This window comes from Oryctolagus cuniculus, chromosome 6 (genome assembly GCF_051225735.1).
Source record: "Oryctolagus cuniculus isolate XC-2025 breed Fujian yellow rabbit chromosome 6, ASM5122573v1, whole genome shotgun sequence".
In the NCBI taxonomy this organism is placed as follows: Eukaryota; Metazoa; Chordata; class Mammalia; order Lagomorpha; family Leporidae; genus Oryctolagus; species Oryctolagus cuniculus.
This window is the reverse complement of record NC_142872.1, coordinates 166698062-166723131: the sequence shown is the minus strand read 5'-3', so window position 1 is coordinate 166723131 and position 25070 is coordinate 166698062. Positions and strand designations below refer to the sequence as shown.

The 25070-nt window shown below is 68.8% G+C and overlaps 2 protein-coding genes across 2 annotated transcripts; both read left to right on the top strand.

Annotated features, from left to right (window-relative positions):
* The first annotated feature begins 237 nt into the window (after nt 1–237).
* On the top strand, nt 238–13787 carry GPR20 (G protein-coupled receptor 20). Its single transcript, XM_051841472.3, has 2 exons — nt 238–299; nt 7108–13787. Exon 2 carries the CDS (start codon nt 7131–7133, stop codon nt 8211–8213), a length of 1083 nt encoding a protein of 360 aa, XP_051697432.1. The 5' UTR covers nt 238–299; nt 7108–7130; the 3' UTR covers nt 8214–13787.
* A 292-nt stretch (nt 13788–14079) lies between these two features.
* LOC127489720 (uncharacterized) lies at nt 14080–24866 on the top strand. The gene is made up of 3 exons (XM_070075866.2): nt 14080–15220; nt 17924–17993; nt 24641–24866. Exons 1-3 carry the CDS (start codon nt 14213–14215, stop codon nt 24667–24669), a joined length of 1107 nt encoding a protein of 368 aa, XP_069931967.2. The 5' UTR covers nt 14080–14212; the 3' UTR covers nt 24670–24866.
* The last annotated feature ends 204 nt before the right edge of the window (nt 24867–25070 follow it).

The following is a 25070-nucleotide window of genomic DNA, read 5'->3' as shown; positions in this document are numbered from 1 at the left end:
CACGCCCGGGGCGCTGCAGCCCCCGCGGGAGCCGCCCACCCGCTCCTGGACGGCGCGGCTGTGGCCCGGCCCCCTCGTGCCTCAGTTTCCCCCTGCGTCTCAGGGGTGCCCGGGTTCCTTCCTCAGGGCCCTGCTCCTGCTCCTCTCGGGGCCCGGCGGGGGCGGGGAGACAGCCCGCCCCGCCCCCACCCCGCCCCCACCCCGCCGCCTTGCCCAAAAGCAGCCCCGCGCGCCGCCTGACGTCAGAGGCGAGGAAGGCGCGGGGCGGCGCGGGCCCCCTCCGGCCCGGCGAAGGCGCGGTGAGTGCCCCCCGCCCCGGGTGCCCTCCGGGGGCTCCGAGCCGCCCGCGGCTGGGGCGGCCTCTCCGGAGCCGGACAGGTGGCGGAGAAGCCGCCCCGGGACCCGGGCAGGGAGCGCGCGCCGGGAGCCGGTCCTGATCCCGCACGCACGGACCCTTAGTGAAGCCCGGGCCGGAGGGAGCTGCGGGCGGCGCCGGCGGGGGCCCCTTCCCCGCGGGCGCCCGGGCCACCCTCTTGTTGCTGGCTATCATGCGTTCGCTCACGCCCTCGCTGGATATCATTCATTCACTCATTCATCCGCTCAGCGGCGCCCGGTGCCCGCAGCCGGGCCTCCGCCCGGGTCAAGGCAGTGGGGGGGGGGGGGCAGGCCGGGCCAGGGGAAGGGCTGGGGGCCCCGGCAGGGGCCGGCCGTGCGGGCGAGGAGCAGCACCGTGGCGCGGGGCGGCGGAGCCCCAGGGCCTGCCTGCTGGCCCAGCCCCGGCTCTGGCCGGCCTGGCACTGCCCTGGCCTGGCTCGCCGTGCAGCTGCCCTGTGAGAAGCAGTGGGAACAGGGTCCCGAGAGGGGCGGGCGGGTTGGGAACTGGCCAGCGGCCAGGGTGCCGGGCGGGCAGACACGGAACAGCTGGGCGGCCTCAGGCAGGGCTGGGAGGGGAGGGAGGCTGGACCTGCCCACTTGCCCCCTCTTTTTTCTCAGCATCCGGCCACTGGGGGGCGCTCCTTCCCCCAGGGCTGCCCCTCTGCCCATGGCGTGTGGGGAGACAGGAGGCTTGGGGCCCGCAGAGAATTCTCGTTTTATCCGCTGGGTGACCTGCTGTGACGGGATGGGTGTCCGTGTGCCCGTTTTGCAGATGGAGAAACTGAGGCACAGAGGGGCCTTTCCCAGCTCGTCCATCCGTTGGGCAGCTCTGATGCCTGACCCCTTGTGACGCTGTCGGTGCAGCCCGGGCAGCACAGGCGGCAGAGACGCAGAGAAATCAGGAGCTGTCTGGTGGGGGCAGGTGTACGGGCAGCTCCTCAGGGGGCCGGGGGCCTGGAGGATGCGGGGTGTGGGGGGGGGGTAGCTCCTGGTCCTGATTAGCCCGGCCAGGGCCAGGGCCATGCTCCCGGCCAGCCCCTGCACACAGCTGTCTCCCCACCTCGGGGCCTCGGCACTGGCTGTGCACTTCCCACCGCCCCAACACTGTTCCCTCAGCTCCTGCCCTGCCCCGCCCAGCTGCTTCCAGCCCATCCCCCAGCCCAGCCCAGCCCTGGCCGGCCAGGTCTGATACGCCGCCGCTGCCCGGCCCTGGCCGCTGGGCAGTGTGTCCCTGGCTGAGCCGCCCAGGCCCAGGCCTGTCCCGCCTCCTGTGTGTGCCGGGACCGTAATGGGCACGCGGGCAGAGGCCAAGCCCCAGCTCCGTGCATCCCGGGACGAGTGACTCAGCCCCTCTCTGAAGCCCAAATGGGCCTGGCGGCATTCCCCTGGGGGCTCCTCGGGGGGAGGTGGTGAGGCCGCGGGGCTCCAGGAGCTGTGGGGTCCTGGCTGTGGGCACCAGGAGGTAGAGGGGCTTGGGAGTGTCCCGGGGGATAGCGGCTGGGGGAGCCGGGGCAGAGGGTATCCGAGAAGCCAGGAGGGAGCAGCCCGGCCTCCCTGGGACTTGGCTGAGTCCGGGCTGCTGGAGCCACCGCTGCCCAAGCCACAGGTGAGGGTGAGCCGGGGCCATCGGGACCCCGGGGTGGGCTGGGGGCTCCCAGGCGGCCCCTCCCCCAGACAGGTGGCATGTCCATTAAGCCAAGTGTTGGCTGGAGGGGCTCACATAGGGGAGCCCCGGGCCGAGCTGGGCCCAGGGGAGCCTGGGCGCTCTGGCCGGTGTCACATGAGACCCACCGGACACCCGGGGCCAAGTCTGACCCCTTTTGGAGGCCTTTGCCAGGGCCCCGCCTCCCCAGGGGACGCGAAGAGGCTTGGTCTGCCAGACCCCGCAGAGCGGGACACCTAGAAGCGTCGCCGGGGTGAGCGGGCAGCTCGTCCCAGGTGCAGTCACCTGGGTCTCGGAAGGCTGTGAGTGCCACTCCGTGGGGGTACAGAGCCCCCAGGACCCCCTGGTGCACAGTCCGCTGCTCCAGGGGGCCGTGTCCGCCCCTGCTGCTCCTTGCCCTGAGCCTGGGCAGCTGCGGGCCTGGGTTCAATTCCCAGCCCCCCGCCAAGTCCACGCTGTGCGGCCTTGGGGCCGTCGCCCCCTGCCCGCGGGCCTTGGGTTCCTGCTCCAGGGCACGACTGTCGTGTGGTGCCCGGAGCCCAGCCCCTGGCAGCACCCAGTGTCTTGAGGAGAGGCTGGGCCATCCTCACAGCTGCCCCTCAGGCCCCAGGTGCACGGCCGCAGGCAGCACCCAGGACCCTGGCCCAGGGGCAGGGCCGAGGCGGCCAGGCGTGTGCTGGGTGCTGGGCTGCCGAGAGGGAACTCCTAGGACACTGCGGGTGGGCTTTGGAGGAGCCCAGGGAAGCCAGGACCCGCCCCTGAGCCTCCCATCTGCCAGCAAGGGAGGCTGGTGCAGCCCCTGGCCCCGCACTCAGGTCCCTGGGCAGGTGCCAGCACCCGGAGCCTCGGGGGTCTCGGCCTTCTGTTCCCGGGGCCACCGCAGGGAGGGGTGAGCTGGGCAGTGCGGGGAGGCAGCGGGCCTGTTGGTGCTGTGGGGTGGGCATAGGCTGCATGGGAGATGCCCCTTCTCCCCGCCGCCCGGGGGAGTCCCAGGGCCCTGAGCTTTGCAAAGGCTCTGACAAGGCATGCACTGGGTGTCCGTGAGGGCCCAGGCCTCTCCTCACCTGTGGGCGGGCAGGGCCCATGCCGGTGAGGGAGCGAGGAGCCCGCAGCACGCCTGCCCCAGGATGCACCTCCTGTGGGTGCGTCCCTGAGGCCATGGCCCCTCCCCAGCGGTCAGCAGGACCTGCCCAGGGCCTGGCAGGGGCTGCAGGTTGAACTCAAGGCCATTGCCACCAAGGCTGGTGACCAGGGGTTGGGGGCGGAAGCACAGCGTGGACCCAATGGTGCGTGGCTGGGTGGGCTTCCAGGAGGCGGTGTCAGGACTGGGGGCCTGTGCCAGGACACCCTAACCCTAACCCTAACCCTAACCCTAACCCTAACCCTAACACTGGGTGGGCTGGCACGGGGGCTGGCCAGGAGAGGAGGGTGCTGGTCCAGACTCGCTGGGGGCAGAGGTGTCATGTACAGCAGTGCAGCGGGTGAGCCACGGGGAGGGAAGAGAAGGGGGCTTCTTGGAGGAGGGGCGGTGGGAAGGGAGGGGAGGAAGTCGTCAGAGTGGGCCAGAACCAGGGACAGCCGGGCTAAGGCGGGAGGGCGGGGCACCCGGCGCTCAGGGCCCGCCACGGGTTCCCAGGCAGGTGGGGGACCCACAGCCCCGTGGAGAAGCCCCACTCCCCTCCCGGGAGGCCTCCGCCCCAGCCACCCCACTCCTGAAGGCGGTCTGTGGTAGAGCGTCATGAGGGTCTCAGTGTGGCCTCAGAGGGCTGGGGTGCGGGGCTCTGGGTGTGCCCACCTGCCCCGCCAACACCTGCCCTGCCTGGTCCTGGCCCAGGCTCAGGAGGGCCCGCCCAGACCCCAGCCCTCGCTCGGAGGCCGGCCAGGCCAGTGAGTGGTGCCAGCGGTCCCAGGGAAGCCCTGCCCCACCGTGAGGGGAAGCCCTCAGCCTGCATGTCCTCCGGCTGGAGCTGCGCCCAGCGAGGACCCTTCTCTGGTTTCCAAGTGCCTGCCTGGAGAGAACAACCCACGAGGTTCTGTGTCGCCCACTTTACAGACAAGGAGACAGGCCAAAGGGCTTCGGGGCCTCACAGTGCATTGTGGGGCTCCTGCTGGGTCCCCTCGCGGGCTCTGAGCCCTGGGGAGCTGGCCTGTGCCCGGTGCCAGCAGGTGCCAAGGGGCAGGTGGGGCAGACCCAGGCCACGTCCCAGACTCTCAGTGCCCCACCATGCGGGGCACTGCAGGCACACGTCGCCGGCCAGCTGGCTCAGGCTGTGGGGCCTGTTCTGCCAGGGCACTGGGGAGGCAGGACCGTCTCCCCCAGACCCAGGCCTGGCCAGGGGAAACTGGGCTTGGCAGCATGGCCGTGTCTGGGGGCCTGGCCTCCCCGCCCAGCTGCAGAGGGCACGAGGGACCCCATGTTGCTCATGAGGTCCACAAGGCTCCTTGGCCTGGCCAGGGCCACGGGAGGAAGTGGCAGAGCTGGACTTGAACCCAGGTCTCTGTGCCTCCCCGTCACCTGGCCCCCAGAGCCAGGCTGCCCCCAAGGGGGTAGTGCTTCCTCCTGTCTCTGCGTGTCCACCAGGGGCTACCTCGGGGTCTCGGGATAGGATCACGGAGACAGGTGAGGCAGAGGAAGGGGCGATGCCAGCCAAGAGACAGAAGGGGAGGGGGGCAGGTGTAGGAAGTCCAGGTTGAAGGCAAAGGCTGTGGTCAGGGCCAGGGCTGTGTGAGCAGGACAGGGACTCGGAACAGGGGCTGGGTCAGTGCCAGGGTGGCAGGGATCGAGGCTCAGTGCGTGGTCAGAACCAGGGCCGTGTGCTACTGAGACCACAGTCATGGCTGAGAGTGACAGGGATCGAGGCTCAGTGCATGGTCAGGACCAGGGCCATGTGTTACTGAGACCACGGTCATGGCTGAGAGTGACAGGGATCGAGGCTCAGTGCGTGGTCAGGACCAGGGCCATGTGCTACTGAGACCACAGTCATGGCTGAGAGTGACAGGGATCGAGGCTCAGTGCATGGTCAGGACCAGGGCCGTGTGCTACTGAGACCACAGTCATGGCTGAGGGTGACAGGGATCGAGGCTCAGTGTGTGGTCGGGACCAGGGCCGTGTGCTACTGAGACCACGGTCATGGCTGAGAGTGACAGGGATCGAGGCTCAGTGCATGGTCAGGACCAGGGCCGTGTGCTACTGAGACCACAGTCATGGCTGAGAGTGACAGGGATCGAGGCTCAGTGCGTGGTCAGGACCAGGGCCGTGTGTTACTGAGACCACAGTCATGGCTGAGGGTGACAGGGATCGAGGCTCAGTGCGTGGTCAGGACCAGGGCCGTGTGCTACTGAGACCGTGGTCATGGCTGAGAGTGACAGGGATCGAGGCTCAGTGTGTGGTCAGGACCAGGGCTGTGTGCTACTGAGACCACGGTCATGGCTGAGTGTGACAGGGATCAAGGCTCAGTGCATGGTCAGGACCAGGGCCGTGTGCTACTGAGACCGTGGTCATGGCTGAGTGACAGGGATCGAGGCTCAGTGCATGGTCAGGACCAGGGCCGTGTGCTACTGAGACCGTGGTCATGGCTGAGAGTGACAGGGATCGAGGCTCAGTGTGTGACCTGCATGGGGCTCTTGAAGCCGGGATCAGGTGTGCCTTGCCACCCCTCTGTCCCCGCCTGCGTGTCGTCCTGTCTGGCCCCCGGCTCCGCCGTGGCCGGCCCTGGGGTGTCGTCGTCCTGGGACCAGCTCCCAGCTCCGGAGGCAGCGTCTCATCGTGTTTGTCATTAGTCTCTGAGCGTGACAGTCGTTTGGGCCTGGTGCAGACAAGTTGGGAAACCAACAAGGGTGCAGAAGGGAATCCAAAACACGTTTTGGCACGCTGCCCCCAGCCAGCCCGCGGCCCACGTGGGTCTCTCCTCTTGACGTTCCCTGGGTGGGAGAGGGGGGACCTGATGGGGACCCCCAGGACAAAGCCCACACCACTCCCCTCGCTGCCCGACCAGGAGCCCACGGGGCTAGGACAGGACTGGGCGCTTCATCGCGAACATACCCCCCGGGGCCGGCCACTGCGGGACCCTGAGAACCAGGGCCTGGGCCTGCGGGGGGGGGGGGAGCACCCACGCTGGATTCTTCCCAGCAGCCTCCAGGGCACACCGGGAGGAGAGGCGGCCACCTGCCTGCCGCACCTGGCCCCTGGCAGGCGGGAAGGCCTTCGCTCTGGCCCCAGCACCCGTGGCCAAGCCGGGCTTCGCTCCCGGTCCCCCGAGGGGGCCCGCGGCCCAAGGCGGTCTGTGGGCGGGGCCAGGCCAGCCTGTTTACAGCAGGGAGCCGCCAGGAGGGACACAGGGCCTTCCTGTCCCCTGTCAGCGAGAGGCCACCGTGCCCTCTCCCTCCTCTCCCCAAAGGCTTCTCCTTTCTCCTGAAAAAGCCCAAAATGTCCTTATTTGGAGGGGCAGCGGCTCAGGGTGGGGGTGGGCCGTTAACCCTTCGTTTATAAACAAGGGGATAAATCAGGCCCCGTTAAACACACCCGTCAGCAGGAGCATAAACAGAGGGGCGTCTCGGCCAGCCCCCTCCCGCCCGCCAGCCCCCACCCCCGCGCCCTGTTTATTTGACTCACACCCGGCCTCTGGCTCGGCTCCGGCTCCAGCCCGCCTGCTGCCTCCACCTCCAGGCTGGGAGAGGCCCCTCAGCCAGGGCAGGTGTGGGGAGGCAGGGGGAGCGCGGCCCAGGCCCTGCCCGCAGAACTGGTTTATCAGCCCGGGTGGGTGTGCTGGAGCTCCGAGCCCTTTATCCTAATTAGCGCCATCATCCTCCAGTGGCAACCCCATCCCCATGGTGGTAGCGGTTAGGGAACAGGGCCCAGAGAGGCTTAGGGACCGGCTGAGGATGCACAGCCCCTGGGTGGCGGGACTGTGGGATCCGAGCCAGGCCTTCGGGGCGCCTCCCGGGGCCCTGTGCCTGCTCCCCAGTGCCAGGGCTGGGCTGGGGCCCCAGGCCCGGCTGGGGCAGCAGAGGCTCGGGGCTGGGGCGCGCTGTGCCTGCTGCCCCTGCTAACCCCCTCTCCTCACTTGCAGGCCGGGGCGCGCGGGCCGCCGACATGCCCTCTGCGTCTCCCTCGGGGCCCCCGGCCGCCGCGGCCCCCAATGCCACGGTGACAGCCGGGGCGTGGGCCAACGGCAGCGCGCCCGAGGTGCCCCTGTTCCACCTGTTCGCGCTGCTGGACGAGGAGCTGCACGCCGTCTTCCCGGGCCTGTGGCTGGCGCTGATGGCGGTGCACGGCGCCATCTTCCTGGCCGGGCTGGTGCTCAACGGGCTGGCGCTGTACGTGTTCTGCTGCCGCACCCGGGCGCAGACGCCGTCGGTCATCTACACCATCAACCTGGCCGTGACCGACCTGCTGGTGGGGCTGTCGCTGCCCACGCGCTACGCCGTCTTCTACGGCGCCCGCGGCTGCCTCCGCTGCAGCTTCCCGCACGTCCTGGGCTACTTCCTCAACATGCACTGCTCCATCCTCTTCCTCACCTGCATCTGCGTGGACCGCTACCTGGCCATCGTGCAGCCCGACGGCTCTCGCCGCTGGCGCCAGCCCGCCTGCGCCAGGGCCGTGTGCGCCTGCGTGTGGCTGGCGGCCGGCGCCGTGACGCTGTCGGTGCTGGGCGTGACGGCGGGCGGCCGGCCCTGCTGCCGCATCTTCGCGCTCACCGTGCTGGAGTTCCTGCTGCCGCTGGGCGTCCTCTGCGTGTTCACCGGCCGCATCGTGTGCGCGCTGTCGCGGCCCGGCCTGCTGCGCCAGGGCCGCCAGCGCCGCGTGCGGGCCATGCAGCTGCTGCTCACCGTGCTCGTCATCTTCTTCGTCTGCTTCACGCCCTTCCACGCCCGCCAGGTGACCGTGGCGCTGTGGCCCGCCGTGCCGCACCGCGTGAGCCTCGTGGTCTACCACGTGGCCGTGACCCTGAGCAGCCTCAACAGCTGCATGGACCCCATCGTCTACTGCTTCGTCACCAGCGGCTTCCAGGCCGCCGTCCGCGGCCTCTTCCGCGGGCGCGGCGCCCAGTGCGAGCCCAGCAGTGCGGCCGCGGTCAGCGTGCACAAGAGCTCCAAGGGCTCCGGCCACCGCCACGTCCTCAGCGCCAGCCCGCGCGCCCTCACTCGAGCGCTGGCTGGCGGGCCCGAGGCGTAGGCAGCAGGGCTCTGCACCGCCGTGGGCCCCAATCGGTGTTATCTCCATCGACTGGTGATGGCTGCGCAGTGCACTGCGTTGAGACCCGCCCTGTGCTGGGGCTGATTAGCAATGTCTGCCGCGGGCTGCAGGTGGGCTGTGGAGGTCTGAGTGCTGGGGACTTTGCCGTCCCTGGGAGAGCCTGGGTGCATTGAAGGAAGAGTGGCCAGGCGCTGCTGCTCACGTGGGCCATTTTGTCCCCAGAATGAGTTCCTTGGAAAAATGGATAAAGTCTGTTAGGGACCGGGGACTCCCAAGAGGGTTAGGAAATAGCCAGGGGAGCTGGCCTGGCCGCCCCAGACGCACAGCTCACACACGCAGGAGGAAGGACCACGTCTGGGGACGCCCACATTGCACGCGTGCGTGAAGAGGGGCCCCTCCCTGCGAGACCCCTGCCCGTGGCCTCGTGGCCTGCACAGTGAGACGGCACGACACCCACTGGGTGCTTTGGAGCCTGTGCTGGCCCTGCGGGGAGAGGCTACTTTCCATCCACTTCTTGTGGATGGGACACGGGTGCCACAGCTGGGCCGTGGCGGTGTCAGCGTGAAAGCCCAGCCCCCTCCCCCCTCGCACATGGCCTTTGCCTTCCTCCCGTGGACACTGCTGGAAGCCCACACTGCAGGGTGGCCTCCGGAGGTCCTGCCTGCTGCCCCAGGCTGCCTGCAGGGCTGTGGCCGCACCCATGGATGGGAAACCAAGTGCAAGGGCAGTGACTGGACCCCCAGGCTGTCGGCCCCCATGCAGAGAGCAGAGGGGAACCCACCGGCTGACGTGGGCCTCTGGTCACCTCCGCCGAGCTGGACTCCTGGACTCCCCCGTGCCTTGGCTGCCGTGAGCTCTTTCCAGACTGGTGTTTGGGGGAGGGGGCCCGTGGTGGGCGGCCGCAGCCGCAGGGCCCTGCTCTCAGAGTCGGCCACAGAGCGGGTGACACGGAGCTGAGCTGCTGCAGAGAGAAGTCCTCGTGTCCAGGGTGACCTATGTGGCTGGGCACAGGGCTGGCCGGGGCTCCTCGGGGTGAGGGCAGAGTCCTGTCCCCACGTGCCCCGGGTGGGAGGCAGGATGGCTGTCTTGTGCCCACTTTGCTGATGAGCAAACTGAGGCTGGGGGAGTGAAGTGTGAGTCCAGCTCCTCCTACTCCAGGACCTGGGGTGGGGGCGGGGAGCCCAGGAGGCAGGGGCGCGGCCAGCAGGCTGCTGCCAGAGCTGGGACTCCCGCCCGGGCTCTCCCGCAGGCCCAGGTGCCGGAAGCGGCGGGCACTGCAGTGGTCAGTGCCTGGACCGCCCGCACCCTCGCCCCTCACTGGAGCCGGCACAGCACTGGGACCCATGCGAGACGGCCGCAGCCCACCGGAACCCAGAGGGACGGGGCCACTGGTTCCAAGAAACAGCACTGGCCCCAGGCAGCGGCCCGAGGCGGGCTTTCCCACCCAGAGGCACCCTGGACGGGCACACGTCCCCTGGGAGGAGCCACAGGTCGTGGGTCAAGTTCTGCGCTAGCCACGCCCTCCAGAGCCGCCTTGCTCCTCCAGGACCTCGACCCACTCTGAGTCGTTCACGCTCAGGGCCTGGGTCCTCCTGCTGCATCCCAGGGGGACCCGCAGCGCCCCGGCCCCTGCCCCTGCCCCTGCACCAGCCTGCCCCTCCACCTGCACTGGGACGACCACCTCTCGGGGCCGTGGCTGCGGGGCAGGGGGCGGTGGGACGGGCTGCCCTGTCTGTGCCCCCTCTCTGCCAGCCCGGCTGCCGCTCCTCCCCTCTTCGTGTCCATCAAAGATCCACCCCGGTTATCACTCTCATTTATACTAAAGAGTGGATGGCTAACACCAGCTGATGGCTGTGTTTGGAAGGATCTCTAAGGTGGGGGAGCCAAGCCCCCGCTCCCCGTCCCCAAGTCTGAAGTCCCCCATCCAACGTGGACTCCTCCGGGGCTCGAAGGCCTCTGAGACTACGGGACCCCTGGCGGGGAGGGCATCTGGGCCCAGGTGGAGCAGCTCCCCCCGCCGAAGCTGAGGGCCCAGCCGCTGTCTGCCGGGGCTGGCACTGGGCTTTGGAGAACTCCGTCTGCCAGCCCCTACACAGGACCCTGGACGGGTGGGTCTGTTCCCTGCACGCCTCGCTCTCTCTCTCGCTCTCACTCTCTCTCTCAGCCTTGTAGCTAGAGACAGGGCTGCGATAGGAGGCTCTGCTGCAGCCTCCTGCTGGGGACGGAGGTCTCCAGTCCGGCCAGGCCGGTCCCTGGTCCCCTGCGCGTGCTGCCTTCCTGGACTTCCCGCAGGCCCGGGTGACGTGTTCTGGGAGAGTATTAATAGCCCGTGTAAACAGTGTCCTCAGTGAGAAGCCCTCGTCCCCAGTAAATCCGCATGTTGCCTGCGTGCCCCCTCTCGGCTCCCAGGCTGGTGGGCTGCAGTGCCCTCTCCACCTCTCTGCCCCTGAGCCGGGCCTGGCTTGGGCGGGCAGGGTGCAGGTGCAGGGCTGCGGGTAGGGTGGGGACCCTCGTCCATCCCCACCTGCTCAGACCCCCGCTGAGGGGCCGCCTGGAGGGCGTGGGCGCCGGGGGACCCCAGAGGCAGGCTGCCTTCCAGGTCCCTGAAATTCTGCGCGGGTCTCGCCTTGCACACGGCCCGGTGAGAGGCGGGGTGGGGATGGGCGGGGAGCAGCGGCCGATGGCTCATCACTCTCGCTGTCTGGCACCCGGGCCGGAGGCGTCCAGAGGTAAATATTAGGGCTTGTTTGGATTAAACTCCATTAATAGCAGGAAACATCTCCGAGGGCGCCCGCCCGGCTTCCTGGAGGCCTGGACGCCTGGGGCCAAGGTGTGGCCAGTGTGAACTGGACGCCCTGGTCCCCACCGTCCCTGCCTGGCTGCACTGGCGACGTCCCCAGCCCTCCTAATGCCCAGGGTGGGGCTTATCCCTGCTCACAACCCCCCACCGAGGGGCCTGGGCTCCCAGTCCACAGAGGACAAACCTGAGACTGCAGATTCCTGGGACCACCCCCACCCGGAAGAGGGAGCTGGGGTTCCCCACCCAGACCCCCTGGGATCCCCACCCCAGGACAGGCACAGGGCCCAGCCACACCCTCCGGGCGGTCCTCGCCCCCACCGCAGCCCCTTCCCAGGGACCAGCCGGGGCTGAAGCAGGCCCCTGGAGTCCTGCAGTGGGGCAGGGGCTGGGGTCCCATCACCCACCGGGTCCCAGTGACACCAGGCAACTGCCCAGCCTAGGCTGGGGGCACCCTGGGGGGCTGCATGGAAGCGGAGGAGGCGCTCAGCGTCCCACCCTCTGAGGTTCCAGCCTGGAGAGTCCTCTCCCATGGTTCCCTGCTGCCCCACGGCTGGGCCAGCTCTGAAGTTGTGCCTCTCAAGTCAGGTTGGCACAGCCAAGGCTGGTTCACACCGGTGTTCCAGCTGGACACACAAGTTCACCCCAGGGACTCCACCCATGGTCCCCAGCTCAATCCCAGGTCCTGGGGGAGCCCAGTAGCCAGCATGCAGGCGCCCCAGGACTGGAGCAGCCCCCAGCACACACCCCAGGAAGGGCAGCAAGGCATGGGGGCCCGGAGACCCCAACTCCACGAGACCTTGGCCACGGCCCTGCCCTTCTCTGGGCCTCGGCTCCCTCATCTGGAACCGGGAGCTCAGAACAAATGGCGCCCGGGGCCCCGCCGTAGGAGGAGGCCTCTCCGGCTGCCCGCTCCCTGTGCCGCCCGTCACCCCTTGTCCACCACGCCTGCAGGGCCAGTACACCCAGGACTGCCCGAGGCCCCGCGGCCTGTCCCTGCCCCGGGGGCCCTCTGGTTCCCAGGGAGGCTGTCTGAGCGCCTGCGGCCCCCAGTCACACCCAGCCCAGGGGCCCGTGTGCTGGGAGGTGGACCTGGGGTTGGGGCAGAAACTGCGTGGTCACTTGTCCTGTGTCGACCGAGGACCGGACACCTCCTTGGCGTGTCACCCGTACCCTGCCCACCTTCCAGCCTCCTGGGGGGCCGTGGCCCCCAGCAGCGGTAGGCTGACCACTCTGATGACCGGGTGTTCTGCCTACCATGTAGAAGGCAGACTGCGGGCACCAGCAGGCGCCCAGGGTCCCGGGGGCAGGCGCTGCCCGTCAGAACCCGGTGCACCTGCGCAGGGGCACGGCTGGGCGGGGGGGGGGTTCTGCCTCCTCCCTGACCGCCCTGCTGCCGGCTGGCAGCCCGTGCTCTCCCTCAGGCCCTCCACCCAGGCGCCAGCCGAGCCGGTGTACCACCGGCGTGCAGACCTTGCCAGCGACCCTCGCGCCTGGGGCCTGTAGGGGTCCTCCCACCCCGCCTGCCCCATGGGCGCCCCCCCCAATCCCCTGTAGGGGTAGGGGTCGAGGGTCAGACTCTCATCCGGGCTCTGAATCCCCTGCCCCATCTGCTCTCCACAGCAGTCTCAGGGGCTGGGGGAGGTTCCCAGGCCCCTAACCCGGGAGGGCGCGGTGAGGTGGGGGCAGCCCAGCCCGCAGCAGGCGCCCCCGGCTGGGGCCCCTGCCTCTCCAGTCCTGAGCAGCAGCGACAGGACTCCCCCAGCCTGTGTCCCCGTCTGGCCAGGGGCTCACCGTGAGGTTGTGGGCGTTTGGCAAGTGCGCGTGTCTGTGTGCCGGTGCTGCTGTCAGCCTGCGTGCACGCGTGTGGGAGCCTGTAAACGTGTGTGTGCATGCCTGCGGCTGTGTGCCCACGTGTGTGCGAATCTGCACATGTGTGTACACGTCTCTGTGTGTATATGTGTGCATCTGTATATATGTGTGTGTGTGAATCTGTGTGCATGTGTGTGCGTCTATGTGTGCATCTGTGTGCCTGTGTGTGTGTGCATCTGTGTGCCTGTGTGTGTGTGCACTCAGTAGTCACTGATTAAAGCGAGCCCGGGCCTCAGTGGCGCTACCCCCAGGAAGCTGCCTGTACCTACGTTCTTCCATTCACCCTACCTGCCCTGGGCCAGGTATAGTGTGCGCCTCTGCCCCAACACCTGGCCTGGTCCTGCTCACTGCCTGCGTGGATTCTCCGTGGGGGTGGAGCTAAGGGGGCGTGTGCTGGGCGCCAGCCTGGGCCGCAGGCAAGCACCTTCCAGCTGGCCCCCGGCCCTGCAGCCGCTCTGGTCCGTCGCCAGCTGGATGGAGGCAGCTGGGACCTGGGGCCACCAGGTGGCACTGCTGAGCCGAGAGAGGCGGCCCAGCTGCCTGTCCACTGCCAGCCAGGACCATGGCTGGGGGTGGGGGGTTGGCCCCAGAGTTAACAATCCAGGAGGACTTCTGGGAGGAGTTGCAGCCGATGGACCCGCTGGGAGCAGGATGGCACCGGGTCAGGAAGGTGGAGGCCCTCGGACCCTGCTCGCCCCCACCGCTGCCCAGGCAGGGGCTTTGGGTGAGTCGGCCACAGGGGCTGAGACCGTGGCCTCGTTTCCCACGCAGCCTGGGCAGGTTCCCGCGCCCTCTGAGCTGGGACACGCAGGGCGGCCCCACCCGCCCCGGGAGCAGAGCAGAGGCTGGGACACTGGGCGGGAGGGTGGGGCCGGGCTGCTGTGCCGTCCGTCCCAGGGGGCTGGGGGGGTTCTCCAGGACAGGCATGGAGAGACGTGCGGGGGGCGGGGGGCGGTTCCCTCTGGAGGAGGAGGCTGGGCTGTGGCGTGAAGGGCCTGGGACAGCTCGGAGCAGGCGGCTGGGCCGTCTTCCCAGGTGGGGATTAGAGGGCCTGGCTCCCGGCCCCCGGCTCACCTGGGCGTGAGTGCCCTGTTTGGGGTGCGGACAGGCGTCTCCCACACTGTCCAGGGCGTGCTCAGAGGCAGGCCCTGAGCCAGGTGCCCTGAGTGACCTGGGCCGGCCTCTTCCTCTGGAGTGTGGGGCTGACCGTTCCCCGGGCTTCCCCCAGGCCCCGGCACCCGCAGGTGGTGTATACGGGGCGGGGGGTGTGAGCACATGCCAGCTTCCTGACACCCGACCAGAGGGATCCATGCCATCGCCTCCTCCCCACCGGGAGACTGAGCAAGGGCGGGACCCCCTGGGGGGGCACCGTGGGTGGCCAGCAGAGCCCACCCCACACAGTCCACTGCCCTGCACATTACAGCTCCGTCTCCTGCTGTGGAGGAGAGAGAGGTTGGGATGGCGACCGCCCGGGCCGGACAGGGGTCGGCCCTCCCGTGGGCCCTGCAGCCAGGCCTCCTGTCTCCCTGAGGCCCTGCGGGGCAGCCCACGGCCCCGGAACGCGGCCGCCTCCTCCCTCCAGGGGCGCAGGCCCCGCCCCCGCCAGCCTTGCCCCAACCTCAGAAGCTGCTCCGGCACCTGGCAGCCCAGAGATGTCAGACCTGAGCCGGGTCACGCAGCCTGGCACTGGAGCCGCTGTGTGGGCCGGAGACAGGCGCCCGCCCCAGGGCGGGGTTGCCCTGACAAGCAGCACACACGTGTGCAACCGCAGAGCACTGGCACCGGCCCCGGAGCCGGCAGCAAGGAGGCAGCTGACGGACGGCCACGAGGGGGCGGGCCGCGCGTCCCCCTGCCCACATCCGCCCACACAGCTGTCCCATCGGGGCAGGTGACAGCCTCCACCCTGGATCAGCTGAGGGCATCAGGCTGGCCTGCGGGGTGGGGTGGGCGCAGGGCCAACCCTGGCCAGCTCTGTCCAGGGCCTGGATTCCAGGGCAGCTGGGAGGAGCTCCTGGCACGGGCCCCCTGGGGTGGGCAGGGTGGCCGCTGGGCCCTCGGCCCCTGGGGGCCGGGGGAGGGGTCGTTCCCAGCATGCACCTCCTGCCAGGCTGCCCCTCGCTCCCAGCCCGCAGAGCCCCCTGCCCTGCCCCCTGGCCCCAGGCCTGTGGACCGGGGTGGCCTCGGAGCTGGTGATAGCAGCGGTGTCTGCCCGGCACCCGCAGCCTCGGAGCCGGGAGCCGGAGCCCAAGGCTCGGCCGCCTGCCTGCCGCGGGGACGGCGCTCCAGGAGCAGCTCCCAGCGGGGCCCTGAGGAACAGGTAGGAGTTCACGTCTGGGCAAAGCCCACGCGGGCATCTCTGGCAAGAGGCGGAGCAGACCAGATGCAGCCCCACAGGAGTGCAGGGCTCAGGAGAGCTGGGGCGGGGGGGGACCAGCCTGCCCAGATGCACGCGGGCGCCGGCGGCCACAGGGGCGCCCTGACTTGGTTTTGGAGGCGAGGTTATCTTTGTCCTCGCGGCTGCTTCCAGGCCAGCAGCTCGTCCTCTCCCACCCCGGCAGGCCGGCCTGGCCGCATCCCCCGCCCGCAGGCTTGCGTCTGGGGAAAGCCACGCGGGTTCCCTGACGGCGCAGGGCAGGGCTGGGTCTCCCCTGACCCCACCCCAGAGAAGCCCAGTGTGCAGAGGCCAGGTCCGGGAGATGGGACAGAGGCCGCAGGGGCCAGGCGAGGGGGCGGAGGGTGACCCCTCCTTGTCCCCGGAGCCACCTGTGCCCGTGAGCCCCCCCCCCAGCACGGTGACCGTCCTGGTGGCCTCGTTCCCCTGCTGGAACATTCGCTCTGTACCACTGGTCCTGCCAGCCTTAACCCGACATCCTTGACACCTGGGGAGGAAGCAGGGAGGGGAAGGGGGCGGGCAGGGGGCTGCAGGGCTCCTACAGAACAGACCGGCGCCCCTCTGACCCAATGCAGGACCCCTCCTCCCGCCGGCTTCCCTGCGCTGGGCCCAGAGGCCGGGCACTGTGGACAGCTTTCCTTCCTGGCTGGCAAAGCCCCCGCCCCCGTGCCCACAGCCTCTCTCCGGGCAGGGGCACGTCCTGGCAACCCGAGTCCATGGCTGTCCATGGGCCCGCCTTGCCCCCGGTGGTGGGGTGTGGGATGGGGTGGCGGGGGGAGCCTGTGGCCGTGGGGAGGCCGTGGGGAGGCCGTGGGGAGGCCAGGGGTGGATGGGCTTTGTCCCAGCACCGCCCCTGGAGCTGTCGGTGCTGAAGCAGGGCCGCCGAGGCTCCATGATGGGCGTCAGCATCGGCGGGAGTGGGGGTGAGGGCAGAAGACCCTAGAGGGCCCGGCACTGTGGCACAGCAGGTCAAGCCTCCACCACAGTGCCAGCAGCCCTTGTGGGCGCTGGTTCGTGTCCCGGCTGCTCCACTTCCGATCCAGCTCCCTGCTATGCGCCTGGGAAAGCAGAGGGGGAATGGCCCAAGTGCTTGGGCCCCCGCACGTGAGTGGGAGACCCAGAAGACGTTCCTGGCTCCCGGCTTGGGCCTGCCCAGTCCTGGCTGCTGTGGCCATTTGGGGAGTGAACCGGCAGCTAGAGGATCTCTCTCTCCCTCTCTCTGTCTCTCCTTTCCCTGTATTTCTGCCTTTCAAATAAACAGACTTGCGAATTTCCTAGCGTGCAGTGTCCTCAGCCCCAGGGAGCAGACACCCTGGGGAGGCAGGGTTTGCAGGCTCTCACAGCCCAGGCAGGACGGGCGCCTGCAGGGGGTCTCACCGCTCACCCCCCCACACACCGCCCCAGCCAAGCCTGCGAGGCTGCCCCCAGAGCCCACTGCTCCAGGAGGCCCTCTCGGGGGGCAGGGCTCACCCTGCAGAGGCAAAGCCACTGAGTCATGTCCCAGTCCCGAGGGGAGGGTGGGCCTGGGCCGTGAGCCCCACAAGGCCGGAGTCAAACCCCAGCTCTGACACTCGGTGGCCCCGGGCAGGAGCAGCCCCAGTGTGCACCCCAGAGGAGGCCCCCCAGGGTCCGTAAGACTGACAGCTGCCAGGGGGCTGGGCCCGGAGCGCGACGCCCAGGGCTCCTGCCGGCATGGCTGGGAATGGTCTGGAACGAGACGGTGATGGCGGCTGCACAACGCTGCCGAGGCACCGAATGCCGGCAACCCGCTCGCCTCCAGCGGCCGGCGTTTGGGGATGCGATTTGCACCTCACTCGTTTTTTAGTCTATTTTAAAATGTCCTCGCGGGGCAGCCAAGGAGGACGCCGCCCCAGGTGCCCCGGGAAGAGGAAGCGGAAGCACTGGTTGTGACCCCTCGGCTCTGAGACGCCGAGGGGGAGCGTGCTGGGACCGGCCGGGCTGCGGCTGCCGGAGGAGACTGGCCACAGCCTCCGCTGCGGGGCTCGGGGTGGGGCCTGGGTGTGTCGGGGCTGGGCGGGGGAGGTCACAGCCCCTGTCACCATCCCTGGGGCTCTGGGACCGGCATGCACCTGCCCCGCTCCGCAGTGGAGGCGGGACAGGCTCTAGCCCAGGGTGACGAGCGGCCACAAGCCCACTCGCGCGCCCCGGGGTCCCCAAGGCCAGAGCTCCAGGAGCAAGGCCGGACCGGCTCCCCCTGCAAGCCTTCGCCGTGGGCACCCCTGCAGATGGTCAGCTCCACACTGTGGGGGATGCCCGGGGCCCCCTGGGGAGCTGGGCCACACGGGCCATCGGTGGTGGGGGGACTCTGACCCCTCCCACTGCCTGGGTGCCCCCAGCAAGGAGGGGCAAACGCTCAGTGCTGTGGCCGCACTGACCCTGGGCCTGCCTGCCATGCCCCCCTCCCAGGACGGCTCCTTGTCCTCCAAGGCTTGGCCGCGCCAGCCACTCAAATTAATTAGTGTTCCCGTCATCGCTGGCACAGATGAGCACATCGGGGCTGCTGCCAATGGCCACCTGCCCCCACCTCTGAGCCCCGCGGGGACGGTGCCCTGAGCCCGAGGAGCCGCCGGCCACCTGCCCCTCTTCACCCAATGTCCTTTCTTGTAGGGTCCAGGGTCTCCAGGCCTGCACTGGCTGAGACCTGCAAAGGAGGCAGGACCCCAGCGTCTGCCACCAGGTGAGCACACCCTGACCCTGGCCACCTGCGCTGGGGCCTCCAGGACCCTTGGCCCAAACAGGCCATCCCACAGAGCAGGGACCCGCGGCCCATGTAGGCCATGCAAAGGAGAGGGCAAAGGCTCTCCCGGGCCCTGGGCGGCCCCCTCTCGCCCTGGCGTGGGCAGCAGGCATGGAAGTGGGCAGGGCCGGGCGGGGTCCCCAGGTGAGGCAGGGCATGGAGGCCGGGGTGTCGGCCAGCCCCCGGCTCCCGCTCAGCCCCGTGGCCTTGGCTGTGCCCACGCTGAGCCCACCTCCTCCTTCGGGGGGGGCGGAATGGCGACTTCCACACAAGACTCGGGGTCGCTGGGGGTCACCGCAGTGGCCCCCACCCTGGCTGGCCTGGAAGCTCCTCCCACCAGGGCCCAGGGAGCTCCGAGCATTTTGCGGACGGAGAACGTGACTTGAGGCAGCTGTGAGAACGTCCTTGGGCTGTGTGCTCTCGTTGTAAACCATCAGGAAGACTGCCAGCGCGCCCTGTCTCTGAGCTCTGACGGTGCTGTTTTTAGCAGGCGTTTCGCACAAGGGCCCAGTGAGCCGGAAGCTCGGGTGGACGAGGTGGGACTCCCGTCCGATGGGGGTGCACGGTGCTCACGGCTCACAACAGGTGCAGGCAGCAGCTGCGGTGCCCCGGCCATGCTGCCGGCACGGTCACAACCGAGCTCGCCGCTGCTCCAGCTCCAAGGGCCCATGACAGCCCCTGGGCCAGCGCCACAGGAAAGGGGGCCTTCCGCTCTCCTGGGGGGCAAACAGGCCCCAGGACCTTGTGAGCCTCAGGACGTCCAGCCAAGGGCCGGTGCAGACGCACCCCTGGGGCTACCACTGAAGGCCCCCAGAGGTCACCTCGGGGCCTGGGCCACAGGGTCTGAGGGGGCCACGCGCTGGGAGCTGGTGCTCGTGGCCGCCCCTACCACGTGGGCTGGGCTGCGGCTCTGGGACACCCTGCTCGCCGTAGGGTGAGGCGGGGGTGTCGGGGTGTGTGTTGGGCTTGGCCGCCTGCAGCAGGAGTCGGGCCTGCGTCAGGCCAGGGGGACGGATACATCTCTTCCTGGCCTCCACCCGCCAACGGCACCCCAGTCATGTCCCACTTCTGCGCGGGGCCTTCACGCCTGCTGTTCCCGCTGCCTCACTTGACTTTTCGGGAACCTGACAAGCTCTTACTCACCCTTGGAGACACGCCTGGCCGAACCTTGATTGGGGAGTTTAGTTTGCCTGACTCTGAGCCTCTCTGAGCGCAGTCCCCTGCCCCACAGGTCCGTGGTGCCTCGTCCTGGCCTCCTCTCGCTTCGACCCTGCTGGGAGGGCAGCAGCTGGCGCAGGAACGAGGGTAGAACCACAACTGGTGTGGCTCCTTCCCCCAGGCCTGCCCCAACCCGGGGCCCCCACAGAGGGGCGGCTGCCCGAGGGCTCAGAGACCAGGGGAGCAGGAGGTGGGCGGCCAGGCTGACCTGGTGCCAGACACACAAGATCCCAGCAGGATCTTCCCAAGCCGCAGACGGGAAAGCTGCGGGAAGCAAGAGAACCCGCTGCAGGTCCCAGGCACGGGGGGTCAGGCCCACACCCTGTCCTGGCCCCGCGTGCCAGCACCAAGCTGGGGACCCACAGGATCGCCCTTGGCCCCGCCGCACACCTACAGGCACCCTGGCGCCCCGACCTCTCAGCTGCGTCTGCCCACACCCGGCCAGGCTGGGTCAGGGGCAGGTCAGGTGCCTTGCAAAAGGCTGAGGGAGGAGCCGTGCTCCACGGGGAGGAGGAAGCTGTGGCGTAAGCTGGGTCCAGATCCTTGCCAACGGCAGAATAAAAACAGGAGTGAGAGGGCGACGCCCGTAGGGCCGGTCCTGGGCGAGGCGCTGGCTTCCGTGCCAGCCGCACCAGCTGGAGGGGGCTGGCTGAGCCACCCAGCTCCGCAGACTGCTCTGACCCCACTCGGCCTGGGCCCTGACTGCATGCCGAGCCCTGGTGCCAGCCACACACTGGCCCTGGGCTGTGCTCACAGGCATGCTGGGCCTCGACCCTGACCTGGGTACACGCTGGGTCCTGGCCCCAGGCGCACACTCGCACTTGGTCATGGTCATGGGCTGAACCCTGACCCAGCCTCACCCTGGAGCCAGTGGTCAGCCAGCTCCATGGCCTCTTGGTCCCAACCTCTGCCCATGTAGATGCCACAGCTGTGTCCCCTGTCCAGGAGCTGAAGCATCCCTGACCCAAACCTGCAGACCCAGGGGTCCCTGGGGCTCCCTCCCTAGGGAGCTGGGCTCCCTCCGGGCTGGCCGGTGTGTTCTGGAAGAGCCACCCGGGCCTGCCGCCCCAACACCGGCAGCGGGCTGGCGGGAGAGAGTCTGAGAGCGGAGGGAGGCCGGTTCCTGCGGGACGGCTCCCGTGCACCTGCTGTGGGCTCGGCCGAGCTGGCTGCGGTGCCTCCGGCCCCGTGTGCGGGAATTCAAAGGGGACGGCGTACAGGAAGCAGGAGCGCGGGGTTCTCGGGGAGCACACCGAGCGCCAGCCCCAGGACCCAGCTGTGCGCGAGCAAGCAGCCGGAAACACAGGACACTCCCGGAGAAAAAGCCCTCGCCCAGGAAGAGCCCCACAAAGGACACAGCCCCACAAGGCCAGCCCTTCCCTTCACACCCGCCAGAGGCGTAGCTGGTGATGCCTGGGCGGGGCCCGATGGAATATTCATAAGGGGCGGGGCTGGGGGCGGGGCTGGGGGCGGGGCTCGGTCACTGCCCCTGTTAGGATCTACCAGAAGCGTGGTGGCATTGGGAGCGTGATGGGAGGGGCGTGCCCCCCGTGGTAACTCTACCCCACGACCTGAGGGTCATCTGGGAGCCACCCCGCAGCCCTGTCAGATGTTTCCAGCCAGCGCTGGCTCCAAGTCCCCGACCCTGTGGTCCTTGAGGTTTCCGCCCCTTGGAAAGCGCGGGAGAGAGAAGGGGCTTGGATGGTGCAGGGAACGGGACTTGCCAGGAGGGCGGGGCCAGGCTGTCACAGGGGCCAGCCCGGAGCTGTCAATCACTGACCATGGACCTCTCTTCCCACGGCTTTCGGGGCCCGAGGGGAGGCAGGCGCGCAGACTGGCCGATGCCCAAGGACACGCTCCCTGCGGGCTGTGCGTGGCACTGGGCCGGAGGTGGTGGTCACACAGAACAGGCCGGAGCTGTGAGGGCAAAGGGGGCAGGTGTGCAGGCGACCCCAGCGGTCCCCAGGAGGCTGGAGCAACTGGGACAGCAAGGGCCCGGAGGACCTGCGGCCCAGAGACCAGGGAGGGGACGGTGGCAGGTGGCAGTGAGCAGGGGGCCTGGAAGCAGCGCCTGGGAGCCATGGCTGCCCGCTGTGGAGACTGCGGCTGGCTGGGGGCTGGGCAGAGGGCCTGAGCCGAGCCCTGGTGTGTGGGCAGGAAGTCTGGGAGGCAGGGGGGGTGTGCCCGTGCACCCTCTGCTGCACCGTTAGCCCCCTACCCCCAACACCCCCTGCTGGCCAGGGCATCTTCCCCAGGCCTCTGGCCCCAAACTTTGCTTCTCCCACTCCCTTTACCTTTCCCTCCTTCCTGTCCACCAAACCCCTCCCAGTCGCCAGTCCTCCTCCAGGCAGCCCTACCACCTCCTCCCGCCACGTGGGGTTCCCGGTCGTGGCAGAGGCTGTGGGCCCTGCTAACTGCTCCTCCCCCATGTCTGTCCAGCACCCACGGCAGCCGTGGGGCCAGGGGCACGGGCCTGTGAATACTGGAGGGACGGGTGATGCCCTACCACACACCCGGGAAGGCGTGGGGTGGCCCTGTTATGCCAGGAGGAAACCAAGGCAGGATGCTAACAACGTGCCCTTGGTCCCAGAGGGGACTTCTGTATCTGAGAGGGACCGAGGCCTGCCCCGGGCCTCTATAAACGCCTTTGAGGGGTGCAGCTCATGGCTGGCTGGGGGTGACCCCAGCCCCTGCTCCTCAACCCAGATGTTCCTCTGCCCGTGGCCTCGCCGCCCCTCCTCCTCTCAACTCCACCCTCGCCCCCTCCCCCAACAGCCCATAGGTGCACCTGCTGGCTCCCGCCCTCACCCCCTCCCCTGACAGCCCATGGGTACACCTGCTGGCTCCCACCCTCGCCCCCTCCCCCGACAGCCCATAGGTGCACCTGCTGGCTCCCGCCCTCGCCCCCTCCCCCGACAGCCCATAAGTACACCTGCTGGCTCCTGCCCTCACCCTCTCCCCCGACAGCCCATAGGTGCACCTGCTGGCTCCTGCCCTCACCCTCTCCCCCGACAGCCCATAGGTGCACCTGCTGGCTCCCGCCCTCGCCCCCTCCCCCGACAGCCCATAGGTACACCTGCTGGCCCCTGCCCTCACCCCCTCCCCCAACAGCCCATCAGTACACCTGCTGGCTCCCGCCCTCGCCCCCTCCCCCAACAGCCCATAGGTGCACCTGCTGGCTCCCTGATGGGCCCAGCTGCCTAGATCTCCCACGTTAGGTCCAGGGAGGGCCTGGTGGGCTCTTCCCTCTTTGTCAGGAGCTCTCCTCTGGCCGCTACAGAGACTGGAAAGTGGGTGATGACATCCAGGCACCCGGAGCCAGCCCCTCTGGCTGAGCTGCCCGCTGCCCTCCTGGCCTGTGCCTGCCAGATGCTGTCCACCCCCCGCCACCTCCACCTGGCGCCCACAGCCTGGCCTGGGAGCTGCTTCCTCGGGGGCAGGGGTGGCCACACAGGCTGGGCTTCCGGGGGCGGGCCCCTCTCGGTCAGTTTTGTTAGCTAAGAGCTGTGCAAGGCAGGTTTCTTGTCTGGTGTTGAAGACGCCCAGGTGCCACGCTGGAGGACCTGGGGCGCGTTCCCGGCTGTGGCTCCAGGCGCCAGCCTCCCGCTAACGCAGACCCTCAGAGGCCTTGGGAAGGCTCGGTATCTGGGTCCCTGCTACCCACATGGAAAACCTTGGTTGAGTGCCTGGCTCCTGGCTTCAGCCCAGCCTGGAATTTGGAGAGTAAGCCGGCCTGTGTGTGGGAGCTCTGCCTGCCTCCCTGTCTGGCTCTCTCTCTGCCTCGCAAATACATTTTAGGAGAGAGAGGCTGGCTAGCTAATAAATAAAGGAGCTAATGACCTGCTTGGCCACAGCCACTGCACCTCCCCCGGGGCGGAGTCTGCACCTGCCGAGAGCAGGTGTGAGTGAGTGAACACTGAGTGCCTGACCCCGGAGAGTAGGGGTGAGGGTCACAGAGGATTCAGGGGAGGAGACCCTGCACTGGACGGAGAGGGCGGGCAGGGAGGGCTTCGTGGAGGCAGCGAGGCCGCCAGTCCGGTCACAGCCTGAGAGAGGGGGCGGGGCATAGGCGACTGTCCGTACCAGGGATCACAGGGGGGACAGCGCAGGGGCCCCCGCCACCACAGGTCCTCCCAGCAGCATTAGAGCGTGAGCTGGGGACGACAGGAGGGCTCCCGGCCCAGTCATCACCCCTCCCACCCCTGCCACCAGCGGCGCAACCGCAGGCAACTTACCCAACCTCCCTGGTGTGTACGTGGGAGGATTCGGCTCCTGCGTGAACAGGAACTGCAAAGCGGAAGCTCAGAGCCAGGCCTGTGCCGCAGGACCCTTGGCCAAGCGTCCACTGCCGGCAGCCAGACTGCTGCGGCCCAGAGCACTGCGACTGCGGTGGGGGTAACCTCTGGTACTGCGGCCGCCGGCAGGGTCAGGGGGTCTCAGGCTGTGGGGGCCTCCCTCTCCCCATCCGTCCCCACTGGACTGGTGCCCTCCCTCCCTCCCAGGGAATGTGTGAGGAGGTCTGCCTCACACTTGGCCCTGGCCTAGCCGTCTCCAGCCTGGTGTGTCACTTTCCTGTCCCCGCGACACCTGTGTCCCACCTGGGCCATCCTCAGTTGCCAGGAGCAGCAGTCCCCGCGTCCACGGAGGCCTGGCGCCAAGAACAGGAGCAGGTGCAGGCCCAGCGGCCACCTCTCGCCTGCACCTGCCTTGTCTGTCCGTCACCCCGGGCAGGTGCCCCTGTGTCCCCGGCCACACAGACCCCAAGCGTGGACCCAGAGCCTGCAACCCGAGGCTGAGCTCGCCTGGCTGGCCGAGGCCGCACGGGCAGGCAGGCCGGTGCCGCTCCTGGGGCGCCTGCACCGCGCCGACAGAAGGCAGCCCTGGCTGTGGGTGCCCCGCGGATTCTGCAGGCAGCACTCCGGGGACGTGGACTCCTTCCTCCTCCACTTCTTTCTCTGAAAAGGCCACAGATTGCTTGGGCTGGGGGCTGGAAGCAAAATCCCAGCCCCCCCCCCCGGGGAGGGAGGGGGAGGCAGGGGTCCATGCAGCCAGGCTGCAGCCCAGGTGAGCCTGAGGCTGGGGGCGCGGCAGGCTGGGGAGCTCTGGTTCTGGAACTTCACTGCCCCCGCCTGGCTCCCCCCCCACCCCCCCAGCCTGTGACAGCTCCTGCACACGCCTGAGGCAGGGCCCGGCTGCCCACCCCGGCTTCTCAACTATTAGCAGAGACAGGTGGGACAGGTTCTTGTCTTCACACGAGAAAGAATTCAGGAGGCCAGCGCTGTGGCGCAGCAGGTTAACACCCTGGCCTGAAGCGCCAGCTTCCCTTATGGGCACTGGTTCGAGTCCCGGCTGCTCCTCTTCTGATCCAGCTCTCTGCTATGGCCTGGGAAAGCAGTAGAAGATGGCCAAGTCCTTGGGCCCCTGCACCCGCGTGGGAGACCTGGAAGAAGCTCCTGGCTTTGGATCGGCGCAGCTCCGGCCGTGCGGCCAATTGGGGAGTGAACCAGCAGATGGAAGACCTCTCTCTCTCTCTCCCTTTGTGTGTGTAACTCTCTGATTTTTGAATAAATTAAATCTTTAAAAAAAAAAAAAAAACAGAATTCTGGCATGAGACAGAGGGCAGTGGTCACCAAGGTAGCAGGGTTTATTGGGGTTGGGCGTCCACCAGAATGGACGGGACAGAACATGAACGTGTCCACTCAGACTGGGGACGGCGAGGCCCGTGGGTAAGTGGAGAGGGTGCACCCGGCGGGGCGGGCGCAGAGCTGAGCGCGCAGTGGTCAGACTGCGGCTGATAAG